A 12,651-nucleotide genomic window follows, 5' to 3' on the forward strand; every position below is an offset into this window, starting at 1 on the left:
AGACCTTAAGGTTCCCATTTTTTGTATGTCAGCTGTTTGTTTCACCCTCAACTGAGCTTAAAAACTAAATTTGACAAATGGCTAACCTTCAGAGGACTTAAAACAATGCTCCTCTGAGAACTCGTTTTTGGATTAGAATTAATAGTTTGTTTGTGTTTTTGTAATTTACTACATTAATTACATGTCCTACAACTGTGATCTCTCTAGTTGGAAAGCGATATCTGCACCCCTTCTAATGTGACCGTGGGGTATTACGTCACAAGAGGGAAGACCGTGATTATAGCTTCTGTTGTGATGGACACCTTAACGTCCTATGGGTTTGACAAGCTATTGGATGACATCAGAGAGTATGTGCCTGTGGTACTGGCCGTCCCCAGTCCAGTGGCCCCCTGGCTGCCCAGCCTCAGCATCCACCTGCAACTTAAAACAGGTGAGAATCTTTCCATCTGATTGTTGGTATGGAGTGAAGATTGTCTGATATCTGACTGGAAATGTTACTCATTTGACAAATAATTTTTTAATATTGAAAATAGAGATCCTTAGGAAATCCTTAGGGTGTCGACTGAGCTTAATTTGTCTTGAACCCAGAATATTCCTTTAACTTGTCAAATCATTTTTATTTGTATAGCACTTTTCACAACACATGCATCATTTCAAAGCAGCTTTACAGAAACTCATGCATTAACAGAAAATTAATCTGTAATATCTATAAAGTCTTAGAGTCATCATTGTGTAGTTTGATTAAATATGATTGCAAATTGTGTATAAAAATAAATAATTAAATAATAATTGAATTTAGAACCCCAGCGAGCAAGCCAAACGCGACTGTAGCAAGGAACATAAAACTCCATAAGATGTTGGTTAGTGGAGAAAAATAACCTTTGGAGAAACCAGGCTCACTGTGGGGGCCAGTTCCCCTCTGGCTAAACAGCATGAATATAATGCCAATATTACTTACTTATGTGTAATGGAAGTCATGGTTTAAAATTAGTAAACTAAGTAAGAGTGAAGGGCTAGTGTTTAAACAAAGATTTTGTACGAACTGTATGATTAATGACTATTTTCTTTTAAGTTCATCCTGGATTAACTGCAGAAGTTCACATGGATGCATTGTCCTTTGTTAGTTGGCTGATGAAGGCTTTTGTTGGCAATTAATTGATAGTCTATGTATTCCATTTCAAGAGTGTAGTCTGTCATTAGACCAGTGTGATGCAGGCAGAGATAAGTTAGGTGCATCGCTGTTCAACCGGCCGGTCATTTCGGTGAGGTCTATCCTAAGTCTAAGGTTTAGGCAATGGCATATGAAGTATCCCATGTCTTGTGGTTGGAGTTGGCATCAGTTCGTCTTATGATGAACTTCAGAGTAGACTGAAGTGATGTCAGGCTGGCACCGGCTGCATTTAGTCGACATCACTCAGATACACATAGCAGTAGAGTCTGACACCAAGCTTAAGTACTGCAGAGCTAGACCATTCAAAGCTTTGTACGTAGTTAAAATGTTAAAATTAATACAAAATTTAACAGGTAGCCAATGTAATGACGATAAAATGGGGATAATATGATCATATTTCTTGGTTCTAGTCAGCACTCTGGCTGCTGCATTTTGAACCAATTGAAGTTTGTTTATTGAACTTGGAAAACAAACATTGGAAATTTGATTTTCAAAGGACAGATTGGTATCAAATATAACACCTTCAAGTTCTTCGCTGTAGTAGATGATGTAACAGTACATCCATCGAGAGTCAAATTATACTTTAGCGGTTTATTTTTTAGAGGTTTTTGGTCCAAAAATTAATACCTTTGTTTTGTCAGAATAGAGTAGAAGGACATTTTTGGCCATCAATCTTTGATTTTATTGATAGACTCCGCTAATTTGGAGCATTGTAACATTTCGTCTGTTTTTAGAAGAAATATAAAGTGGAAACTTGTGGAAACTTATTCCACAATTCCTGATAATATCTCCCAGGGGAAGCATATATAAGGAGAAAAGTAGAGGCCCTAAAACTGATCCCTGTGGCTCTCATATTTAACTTTTGTTTGATTTGAAAATTCCTCATTTATATAGACAAAGTGGTAGAATTCTGCTAATAGGACCTAAATCATGCTAATGCAAGGCCACAAATGCCAACATAATTCTCAAGCCTATTCAAGAGAATGGCGTGATCTATGGTGTCAAAGGCAGCACTAAGATCTAAAAGCATAAGAAGATAAATGCAGCCACAATCAGATGATAAGTAATTTGTAACTCTGATTAGTGCAGTCTCTGTACTGCGGTGGGGCCTAAATCCTGACTAAAATTGTTCATATATACTTTACTCTGTAGAAAGGAACATAGTTGGGAGGACACTACCTTTTCTAGTATTTTTGACATAAATGGGAGATTTGAAATCGGTCTATAATTAGCCAATTCTCCAGGATCAAGCTGTGGCTTCTTAATAAGTGATTTGATAACTGCCATTTTAAAGTTTCTTGGGATATGTCCTAAGGATAGCGAGGAGTTAATTATATTAAGAAGAGGTTCTGAGATTACAGGGAATACCTCTTTTAAGAGCTTAGTTGGTATTGGATATAACATGCGTATTGTAGCTTTTGATGTTTTGATAAGTTTTGTTAGCTCTTCATGATCTATGACAGCGAAGGATTGAAGTTGCTTGTGAGGAAAAATTATGAGACACTGTTTTCTGAGGTACTGTGACAGATGATTGCATAATTCCAATTTTATTTCTGATTATTTAAATTATTTAAAAATTAATGAAATCATTACTATTGTGCTGCGACGGAATATCTGCTTCAGTCGAGGATTTATTCCTAACCAATTTAGCCACAGTACTGAATAAACACCTAGGATTGTTGTGGATATTTTCTATGATTTTGCTAAAATATGCTGACCTGGCAGCTTTTAGTGCCTGTCTGTAGCTACAGATACTATCCTTCCATGTACCGCAAAATACCTCTAATTTTGTATTCTTCCACTTGCGGTCCATTTTCTGAGCTGCTCTCTTGAGAGCATGAGTGTGATCATTGTACTATGGTGGGGCTTTTTTCTTTAATTTTATTTAATAGAAGAAGGGTGACACTATCAAGAGTACTAGAGGAGACTGTATTTATATTTTCTGTTATTACATCAAGTTCTTCTAGACTTTGTGGCTTACTGAGTATATGAGATAGATGTGGAAGATTATTACTGAAGCTATCTTTAGTGGTCGAAAGAATAGTTCTACCTGAATGATGGCGTGGTGTAGATTTAGTAACATTAGCTGATCGCAGCATACAAGAGGTAATGATCTGAGATGTCATCACTCTGTGGCAGAATTTCTATTATATCAACATCAACTCCATATGACAGAATTAAATCTAGCATATGATTATGTCAATGAGTTGGTCCTGTCACATTTTGTCTGACTCCAAGAGAGTTGAGAATATCGATAAATGCTAATCCTAATGTGTCATTTTCATTATCTATGTGAATGTTGAAGTCACCATCAATTAAAGCTCTATCCACAGTAGCTACTAGATCTGATAGAAAATTTGCAAATTCACCAAGGAAATCAGGATATGGCCCAGGTGATCTATATACTGTAGCAAGGGCAAAAGACAACAGAGATTTGTTATTTGTATCTGATGTTGTCACATTAAGCATTATTAGTTCAAAAGACTTAAACTTATATCCTGTCCTGTGAGTAACACCAAAAACTTAATTGTAAATTGTAGCAACACCTCCTCCTCGACCCTTCAGACGAAGCTTATGTTTAAAACAATAACCTGGGGGAGTAGATTCATTTAAACTAATATATTCATCCGGTTTAAGCCAGGTTTCAGTCAAACAGAGCACACCCAAACTGTAATAATTTCATTTATAATTAGTGCTTTGCTTGAAAGAGATCTAATGTTTAGTAGCCCTATCTTTATATGATGTTTATCTTATTTTAAATTTTTCCTTAATCAAATTTTTTTCTATATGATTTAGTGAAAGTTTTGTGTTTGGTAGTTCGGGAAACAGAAACAGTCTCTATATGATATCTAGGTGATACAGTCTCTGTGTGTTGTAGTTTATGTGACCTGTGTGACGTCTCAAGGCAGCTAGCAGACGTTCAGATTAGCCAGTTTGTCTGCTTCCTGACCTGAGCCCCAGTTAGTCATAATACTTTCACTATTAAGACTATGAGCCTGTGACGAGGAGGAGGGTGGGGCCGGGCTGGGCTGTGAGGACACACGGCCGGTCCTGAATCGGGACAATCAGCCGGGAGGGGGATAAAGATGAGCCGGAGGCGCCAGTTCGAGAGAGAGAGAGAGAGAGAGAGAGAGAGAGAGAGAGAGAGACGCACATGGCTGCGCTGCATGTGTGTCTGTTCGTTTGTTTTATGTTGTTTTAAGTTCATTTATATCATTAAACTTTATGTTTATTGTTTAGTCAGTTTCCGCATCCTCCTTGCCCATCCTTATACTGTTACAGAGCCAAATTACTAGAGAGGAGAGCGGCACCTTCCCTGGAGGGATTGAGTCCGTCTCTCTTTAGCAGGTCAGGTCTACCCCAAAAACTCTTCCAATTTTCTATAAATCCTAAGCTATCCTCCAGACACCACTCAGACATCCAGCTATTCAGTGAAACTAATCTACTATAAACCTCGTTACCACAACGAGTAAGCAGGGGGGCAGACCATATTGTATATAGCTCTAAGCCAGACACTGTGTCTGACATAATTTTTGCAAGTTCACACACCACTTTAACATTTAACATCTCTAGTGATCTCCGACTGGTGAAGCCGGACATCATTAGTGCCGACATGAATAACAATTTTAGAAAATCTACGTTTTGCATTAGCCAGCACTTGTAAATTTTATCTATTGTCAGACGCCCGAGCCCCCGAAACGCATTTAACAATAGTGGCTGGAGTCTCTATTTCCACGTTCCTTACAATAGAATCTCCTATAACCAGGGCGCTTTCAGCATGATTCTCAGTGGGTGCATCACTGAGTGGGGAGAATCAATTGGAGACCCTAACAGGAACGGGAGAGTGGTGTCGCATTGCTGAGCGAGTATGCTGCCGAGACATCACCCAAATGCCCTGCTGCAGGGGCTCTACAACCAGAACAAAAGTGTGTGTTGCTCGCTGTTCTACCCGCATCCGAAACAGTATCTACCAGCTTCTCTTTCTCACTGACCTCCACTAGTGTTCGGATACGTGTCTGTAACTCATTAATCTTGTTTATACAAAGTCATATTTACTTCTTCGCACTGAAGCACACAAGATGCTTTTTGTAACTTTCTCAAATCATGCTGGATAACATGGATCATCAGGTTTTGTGGAGTCAATGCTAGCTCGAGTGCATGATATCATTAAAGCATACTATATTTGGGACATACCAAATACTAATGTTAATGTTAAATTTTAAGCTCTTACCTTTTCACTCGAATGGTTATGCTGATTATATAATTTGTAATTTAAAAACGGTATTAAATTAGAAAAATGCGAAATAGAAGCATTCTCAAAAGTGGACTGAACTTTGAGCTTGCATTCAGTTTTATGCTTGAGCCCCTGCATAACAGACAGCAAGATAAATCTGATTACCCTTTTTCACATAACATGAACATGTCAGCTCAACCAGTCTTAATCCATTAAGTACTAAAACACTTTATTGTTTGTTAAATTGCATCTTTCTCAGCTAGAACATGACTTCAAATACAGCTAACATGTGAAATCTGTTTTTGTTTAACAGTTGACTTTTTTCCTACACAGTTCTTAGGTTTGTCGGGCCGACAGATAACATCAAGTCTTGTGGTTTCATCCAAATGATGGAGCAGCGGTTGGAAAATGTGTTTGCTGAGGCACTGGAAAAAGTCGAGGACTTTTATGGGGCTCTTTCAGTTGAGGTAGTTTTTCAATTGAACTTGATAACAAAGTTTAATAAATGACACCCTCAGAGAACTTAATTTTTGTATTTGGATTTGTATTTTGTTTGTGTTTTTGGACAGATTCTGAACACATATCAAACAGGGAATTCTTTGGCAGTGACTCTGGTGTATGTAGTGTGGAATGGTAGCACTCCATTGAATGGTACTGTGTCCAGCGGTCTGCTTAACCAGTTGACTGCTGAGCTCGTGGGCTACTTTTTATTCTTCCCCCCTCTGATCATTGCAGAGCGTAAGTTCCAGCTCGTGTTTACTGCTTGATATTGTTTTTACTTGCTAGCTCCTGTTATCATGTTAAGGCACATTGAGATGGTAGTTCATGTTTATTTCTGTTTGAATCCATGAGTTTATGTTTGCCTTGAGGCAGAGACCTTCAGTTTGGTTGATCTTGAAATGATCTTTGCTTTATCCAAAAGACATATTCCAAGGATACATAACATTCTCATTTTTGAAGATGGGTAGTTTGTATACCTTTGGAAAATCAAAATGTCCTGCGGTGTGACATGCTATACTCCATCTAAAGCTATTTTAAGCAGAGTTTTGCGAATTTTTTGTAATTATCATGCATACAGTTTTTTGAGCATAAAAACTTAAAACAAATTCCTTCGTCAATAGTGTTGGGTGTAATCTTACAAAGCAATTAGTTACTGTATAGGTCTGGGCAAAAAATAGATTTTTCAATTAATTTTATTAAAACATTTGGGTGATTCGATTCTCAAAAGCGACAGATCGATCTTTTACTATATGCGCAACCCTCTACTACAATGAGAGGGAAACACTCGCATTTGCAACCAAATTTCGCGCTATGCTAATAAAATATTATATATTTGGCAACTGGCTGGTAAATGTTTAGAATTCACTCACCAGTAATTGTGGAGTATTATGGTGGAGTATTCAGCAGCGAGATCATTTCACTGCGTGTTGAGATTAAAAGTTGTTCCGTGTAAAATGTGGGTGTCCAAAGACGAGAGCCACGCAACCCATTTGTCATTGAATAATGTCTCTTGTAATACACTTTCTGTTTTTACAGTCAGTTGTTGATACAATTTTTTTTTTTTTTTTAATTGTTATCAGGTATAGCACAGATGAGAGAAAGCCATTTGAGTCTCTCTCCTTAACATGCGCTAATTTAAAGACGCTGTTTACAGAAATGATGGATTTCCTTAGAGACAGTACCAGTTTTCAGCACGTGTTCAACAAATCAATGTAAATACCTGTAAATAGTACAAATTATGCAATTAAGCAATAAAAATGTAACAAAATGTAATATATGCAATATAATATCATATTTATTGATTAAATACATTGATTTGTTAATTTTTTAAAAGCTAAAATGTGACCAAAATGATGAAAAACTAATAAAATACAATTAGTAAAATTTAAATTTTCATACTGCACCTAGTTAAACGTTCCTCTGTATAATTAACAGCATTAGCTGGGAGAGAATTTATTTCAAATGTAAGCAAAACAGACATTATAACTGAAATATACCCATATGAATCGATATCGAATCGAAATCGAATCGAGAGCTTGTGAATAGGAATTGAATCAGGAAATCTGTATCGATACCCAGCCCTATTACTGTAATCTAATAACTTTTAAGTCAAATGTAGTGTAATGCATTACATTTTAAATTTCGAGTAATCGGATTCCTGTTACTGACTTTCAGTTAAGTTAATTACTTTTAAGTACATTACTTGGGTTTCTAAAATAGTATTATTTATGTAGAATTTAAAACATGAATTATGTTCATATGTACGTCTCTTGTAATTTGAAATTTGTTCATATGTATGCTGTGCATGAATTGCGTGCAAAAAGGAACAAGGAGGAAATAAACATTATTATGAATTTGTTGAGCAAAAAAGCAAACTTTTCTGTGAAGTGTTTTAGAAAGTAACTTAAACATAATTATTAATGTGATTACTTTTAGAAGTAATCAGTAATTTCTAGTGGATTACTTTAAAAAAATAACTTTTAAGCAACATTGTTTATCACACCGCAGGACCATTCAACTCCTGAAGACAAAAAAAAAAAGTTATTTAAAAATGGTACGCCTAAAATATTAGCTTTCGCTGATACATAGGATTGGTGCAGAAGGTAAACTGTACTAAAATACTCTGACACTGTTTTCTGCACCACTACTCAGTGATGCTGAATAGCATTTCTAACATATTTATTTCTCAAAAGTACTAAAAGAATCTTAATTGGCTCATTAAGGAGACAGATTCAAAAGGAATCTGAACCAGAATCCTAAAATATGCCTACTTACATATATATTCACATTGACTATTTTCACATTTTACCTAAAATCTTGATGTTGATCAAAAAAATGGATGCGTCAATCACTCAGATACAAAATTACATCACAACAATCAACTCTTGTTTGACGTTTTTGAAATAAAAAATAACCAATAATTATTTTTTCACAGCTCTAGAGTACCACAACCTTAACACTTCAGTAGCAACCAGAGATTACTGGGTAATCACAGGTAATTACTTTAATACTTCCACTGCTAACCAGCACCCAGACAGCTATTTCCCAGCATGTGTTATATGATTAAATCTCTGCGATGTTTTTCTGTTCTTTTAAACACAGAGAGCCTTTTTCCTTGCGGAGAACTATTGATGTATTATTTAGCTGCCCCCATCAACTCATTTGGAGAGATCGCTTTGGATCAGAACATTGAGTGTGAAATAGCTATTTCTAGCTTTAAGGATGAGTTCTCGCACTTAATGTTCTCTCCGTTGCCTTCTTTCCCTTTTTTCTGTTTTTTCCCCTTGTATCACTGTCAGGATCCTCTATAGCAAGGTCAATTCTACAGCAATTGCAGTTTTTCAATTTTAAGTGTAAGAAAGGTAAATTCTCTTTGTCATCTTGATCATCTTTCTCTCTTGCTCTCTCTTTCTCCAGTAATTCAGGACGTTGACAGCTCTTCTCTCGAGGGAAGTTATCAGAGCTTTGCTAGTCTAATGGAGCAGCGGCTGGCAGAGCTCTTTTTGGTCGCCAGTCGGCATGGTCTTCGCTTAAGAAGAGCCACAACTGTAGGCGACTACACTGTCCAGGTGTGTGATGAGGGAACTCTCATCTCCAATATTAAAGGAATAGTTCACCCAAAAATGAAAATTCTCTCATCATTTACTCACCCTCATGCCATCCCAGATGTATATGATTGACTTTCTTTTGCTGAACACAAACAAAGATTATTTGAAAAATATCACAGCTCTGTAGGTCCATGCAGTGCAAGTGAATGGGTACCAAAACTTTGAAGGTCATAAAGGACATACAGGCAGCATAAAATTAATCCATATGACTCCAGTGGTTATATCCATATCTTTAGAAGCGATGTGAAAGGTTTGGATGAGAAACAGATTAATATTTATGTCCTTTTTTACTATTAATCTCCACTTTCACTTTCACATTCTTCTTCTTTTGTTTTTGGCAATTCACATTCTTCATGCATATCGCCACCTACAGGGCAGGGAGGAGAATTTGTAGTAAAAAAATACTTAAATATTCAACTGTTTCTCACCTACACCTATCATATTGCTTCTGAAGATGTGAATTTGTATGGATTACATTTATACTGCCTTTATGTGGTTTTTGGATCTTCAACATTATGGTACCCATTTACTTGCACTGTGTGGACTTACAGAGCTGTGATATTGTTATAAAAATATTTTGTTTGTGTTGAGCATAAGAAAGAAAGTCAAACACATCTGGGATGGCATGAGGGTGAGTAAATGATGAGAGGATTAACATTTTTGGGTGAACTATCCCTATAATTCAATAGTTAGTTCTAAATTTAGTTCTAATTCATATCTATACATCCATCCACACATTATTTCCCCCTTATTTGCATGCCAATGCCTACTAAGTATTCAGCAACTAAATTCTCACTAAAAGATGTTAGCCAATCATAACAGAGGTCATATTTATATAGATTTAAAGTCTTAAAGGTAGTCTTAAAAACGTGTCTACATTGCAAATGATCATTTAAATAATTAAGACGTTAAGATGTTTTTGATGCAAGAAATTTTGACTGTAAGAAACCTTGTTCAGTAACTGGACTTCAGGGGGAAAAAAAGCTTCAGAAGTGTCAGATATGGCCCATTAAAAACTGAAAGTAGCCCTCATGTGTGATTTTCATTTATTTAGGGCCTGTTTTAGATTTAGGCTAGTCACTAATTAGTGCTGGTATCTTGGAAAAACATCAAGCATTGACTTGTGGGAGTAAACATGGAAAATGGAATTGTAGAGACATTCTTGATGGGAGATTGTATTTACTGCCTTCTTCATACAGATGGTCAGTATCCGGCGACTGCCTGGGCCCAAGAACCCGGCTGAAATGACCTACTATGTACAGATAGATGGTTCTCCTGTTACTGGCACCTCTGCGGCTAAAATCCTCAACACGGTGGACTCTCAAACCATGGCTCTCACTCTGGGCTACTTTGTCCAGATTCAGGCAGAGCGTATGTATATATTTCAGTTTGTTTGATAAATGTTGAACCCAGTTTCTTTTAGGATACATTTTGTCCCATACCATTGTTCTATGGACATAAATAATACCTTAAATCTCATGGCTTATTGAGGAGAGGTGTGTTGTTACTTTTACAAGTAATTTGTCCTACAATTTACGCCTGGCAGGTGATAAAGCTCCGAAGGAAATGTAGATACAAGTTAACCTCAATCAACAGCATTTGTCACTTAATGTTGTTACCACATAATTTCAACTTGTCCCTCCTTTTCTTTAAATAAGCATAGATAGATAGATAGATAGATACTCACTCACTTATTAGGGGAAAAAACAGTGGCTAATACAGCATAATAATGCTAATTAATTTTTTTTTAAATGAAGTCCCATACCAAACTACCAAAATCCTCTAGGGGTTTGAGTGTGGAAAGTTTACACGAAAAGAGCAAAGCCCAAGTTTTGTATGAATAAAACACGATCAGAGGCAGCAGTGGGGGTTTAATCTCTCAGATAAGAGCTAGAGCCGAAAGACAGATTCAAATCATTAGAAGCTCACCACAGACAGTAGGAGACAGAGAGAGCTTGGATTACTGTAACTGTGTGTTGGAGATGCAAATGGCAGGAATAATGTGCAAACTCTGTGAATGGGTTTATTCATTTCAGATGTTTGCTTGCGTATGTGTGTGTGTGTGTGTGTGTTGGTATACAGCCGTGGTAAAGAGTCTGCCTAGTAACCTCTGGATACTGGCAGTCCTGATACCTGTATCGCTAGTGATGATTGTTGCGGTTATGGCGGTTGCTATCATATGCAGGAGAAACCGTACTGTCTTCAAGACCAGCGCATTTCGGAATTTCCATCCTCGCACCAAGGTATGACTCTTCAAAACAACCCATCACTGTCTTGTCACAACAGTACCAATTATGTCAGCATCATATTAATAAATAAATCAATACATGTACCTAAAAATGAAAATTCTGTCATTATTTACTCATCCTCATGTTGTTCCAAAACCATATGACTTATTTCTATTATGAAACACAAAAGGAGAAGGTTTGAAGAATGTTCTCACTGCTCTCTTCCAAATAATTTAAAAGTGGATGGTGATCAGGGACTGTCAAGCTCCAAAAAGGACAAAAAAGCACCATAAAAGCATAATAAAAGTATTTCGTGTAATATATACACTGTATTCCAGGTCTTCTAAAGCCATACAATAGCTTTGTGTGAGGAACAAACTGAAATGTAAGTCATTATTCACTGAAAATCTTGCCTTGAAAATCTTTCTTGACAGCCATGGTCACCGTTCATTTTCACTTTTATGGGAAAGACATGAGGGTGAGAAAATGATGGGAGAATTTTTGTGTTAACTGTTCCTTTAAAAACATAACTTAATTGGCTATACACACACACTGAGCACTTTATTAGGAACACTATGGTCCTAATAAAGATCCCGACATGGTCTTCTGCTGTTGTAGCCCATCCGCCCCAAGGTTCGACATGTTGTGCATTCTGAGATCCTATTGTGCCCACTACAATTGTACAGAGTGGTTATCTGAGTTACCTTTACTGAGTAGCCTTTCTGTCTGCTCGAACCCATTTGGCCATTCTCCGTTGACCTCTCTCATCAACGAGGTGTTACTGTCCGCAGAACTACCGCTTACTGGATGGTTTTTGTTTTTGCCCCCATTCTGAGTAAACCCTAGAGACTGTTGTGTGTGAAAATCTCAGGAGATCAGCAGTAACTTACAGAAATACTCAAACCAGCCCGTCTGGCACCAACATTCATGCCACGGTTTTTTTCCCCAAACTGATGGTTGATGTGAACATGAACTGAATCTCTTGACCCGTATCTGCCTGGTTTTTTGCATTGCACTGCTGCAACACGATTGGCTGATTAGATAAATTGCATGAATAAGTAGGTGTACAGGTGTTCCTAATAAAGTGCTAAGTGTGTGTAGATACAGTGTATTTCATTATATCTGAATCTGATGCTGGTCATAACCTTTTGAAATGTTGCATTGCTGCTTAAACACTTTGTGATGTCATCACACATGAGCGCCACGATATGTAAAACCATGGAATGACACATTTCACTATGATGCCCCCAAACAAATCCCTTCAATTGTGTCTTCACTACTTTTCCTGTCCAGACTTCGTATCGAAGAGACGGAAGTTATCACCACCAGGTATTTCTGGCTATAGCTTGTGTATGGTGCTTGACTGCATGTTTATAGTGTGGATATCCTTCTTGTTGATTGTGCTTTTGA

At 37.1% G+C, this 12,651-nt stretch overlaps 1 protein-coding gene across 3 annotated transcripts in view; it reads left to right on the plus strand.

Moving 5' to 3' along the window:
- LOC127435626 (UPF0606 protein KIAA1549L-like) overlaps positions 1-12,651 on the plus strand; it is a 78,821-nt gene that overhangs the window by 43,334 nt on the left and 22,836 nt on the right. For 2 of the 3 annotated variants that reach the window (XM_051689220.1, XM_051689221.1), the window contains exons 5-12: positions 208-430; positions 5,739-5,872; positions 5,975-6,143; positions 8,341-8,400; positions 8,823-8,974; positions 10,213-10,384; positions 11,096-11,256; positions 12,535-12,570. In XM_051689220.1, the coding sequence (XP_051545180.1) occupies positions 208-430; positions 5,739-5,872; positions 5,975-6,143; positions 8,341-8,400; positions 8,823-8,974; positions 10,213-10,384; positions 11,096-11,256; positions 12,535-12,570 (1,107 nt within the window). The remainder of the gene's footprint in view (positions 1-207; positions 431-5,738; positions 5,873-5,974; positions 6,144-8,340; positions 8,401-8,822; positions 8,975-10,212; positions 10,385-11,095; positions 11,257-12,534; positions 12,571-12,651) is intronic. The other variant, XM_051689222.1, reaches the window with a different exon arrangement.

This window comes from Myxocyprinus asiaticus, chromosome 46 (genome assembly GCF_019703515.2).
Source record: "Myxocyprinus asiaticus isolate MX2 ecotype Aquarium Trade chromosome 46, UBuf_Myxa_2, whole genome shotgun sequence".
Classification (NCBI taxonomy): Eukaryota; Metazoa; Chordata; class Actinopteri; order Cypriniformes; family Catostomidae; genus Myxocyprinus; species Myxocyprinus asiaticus.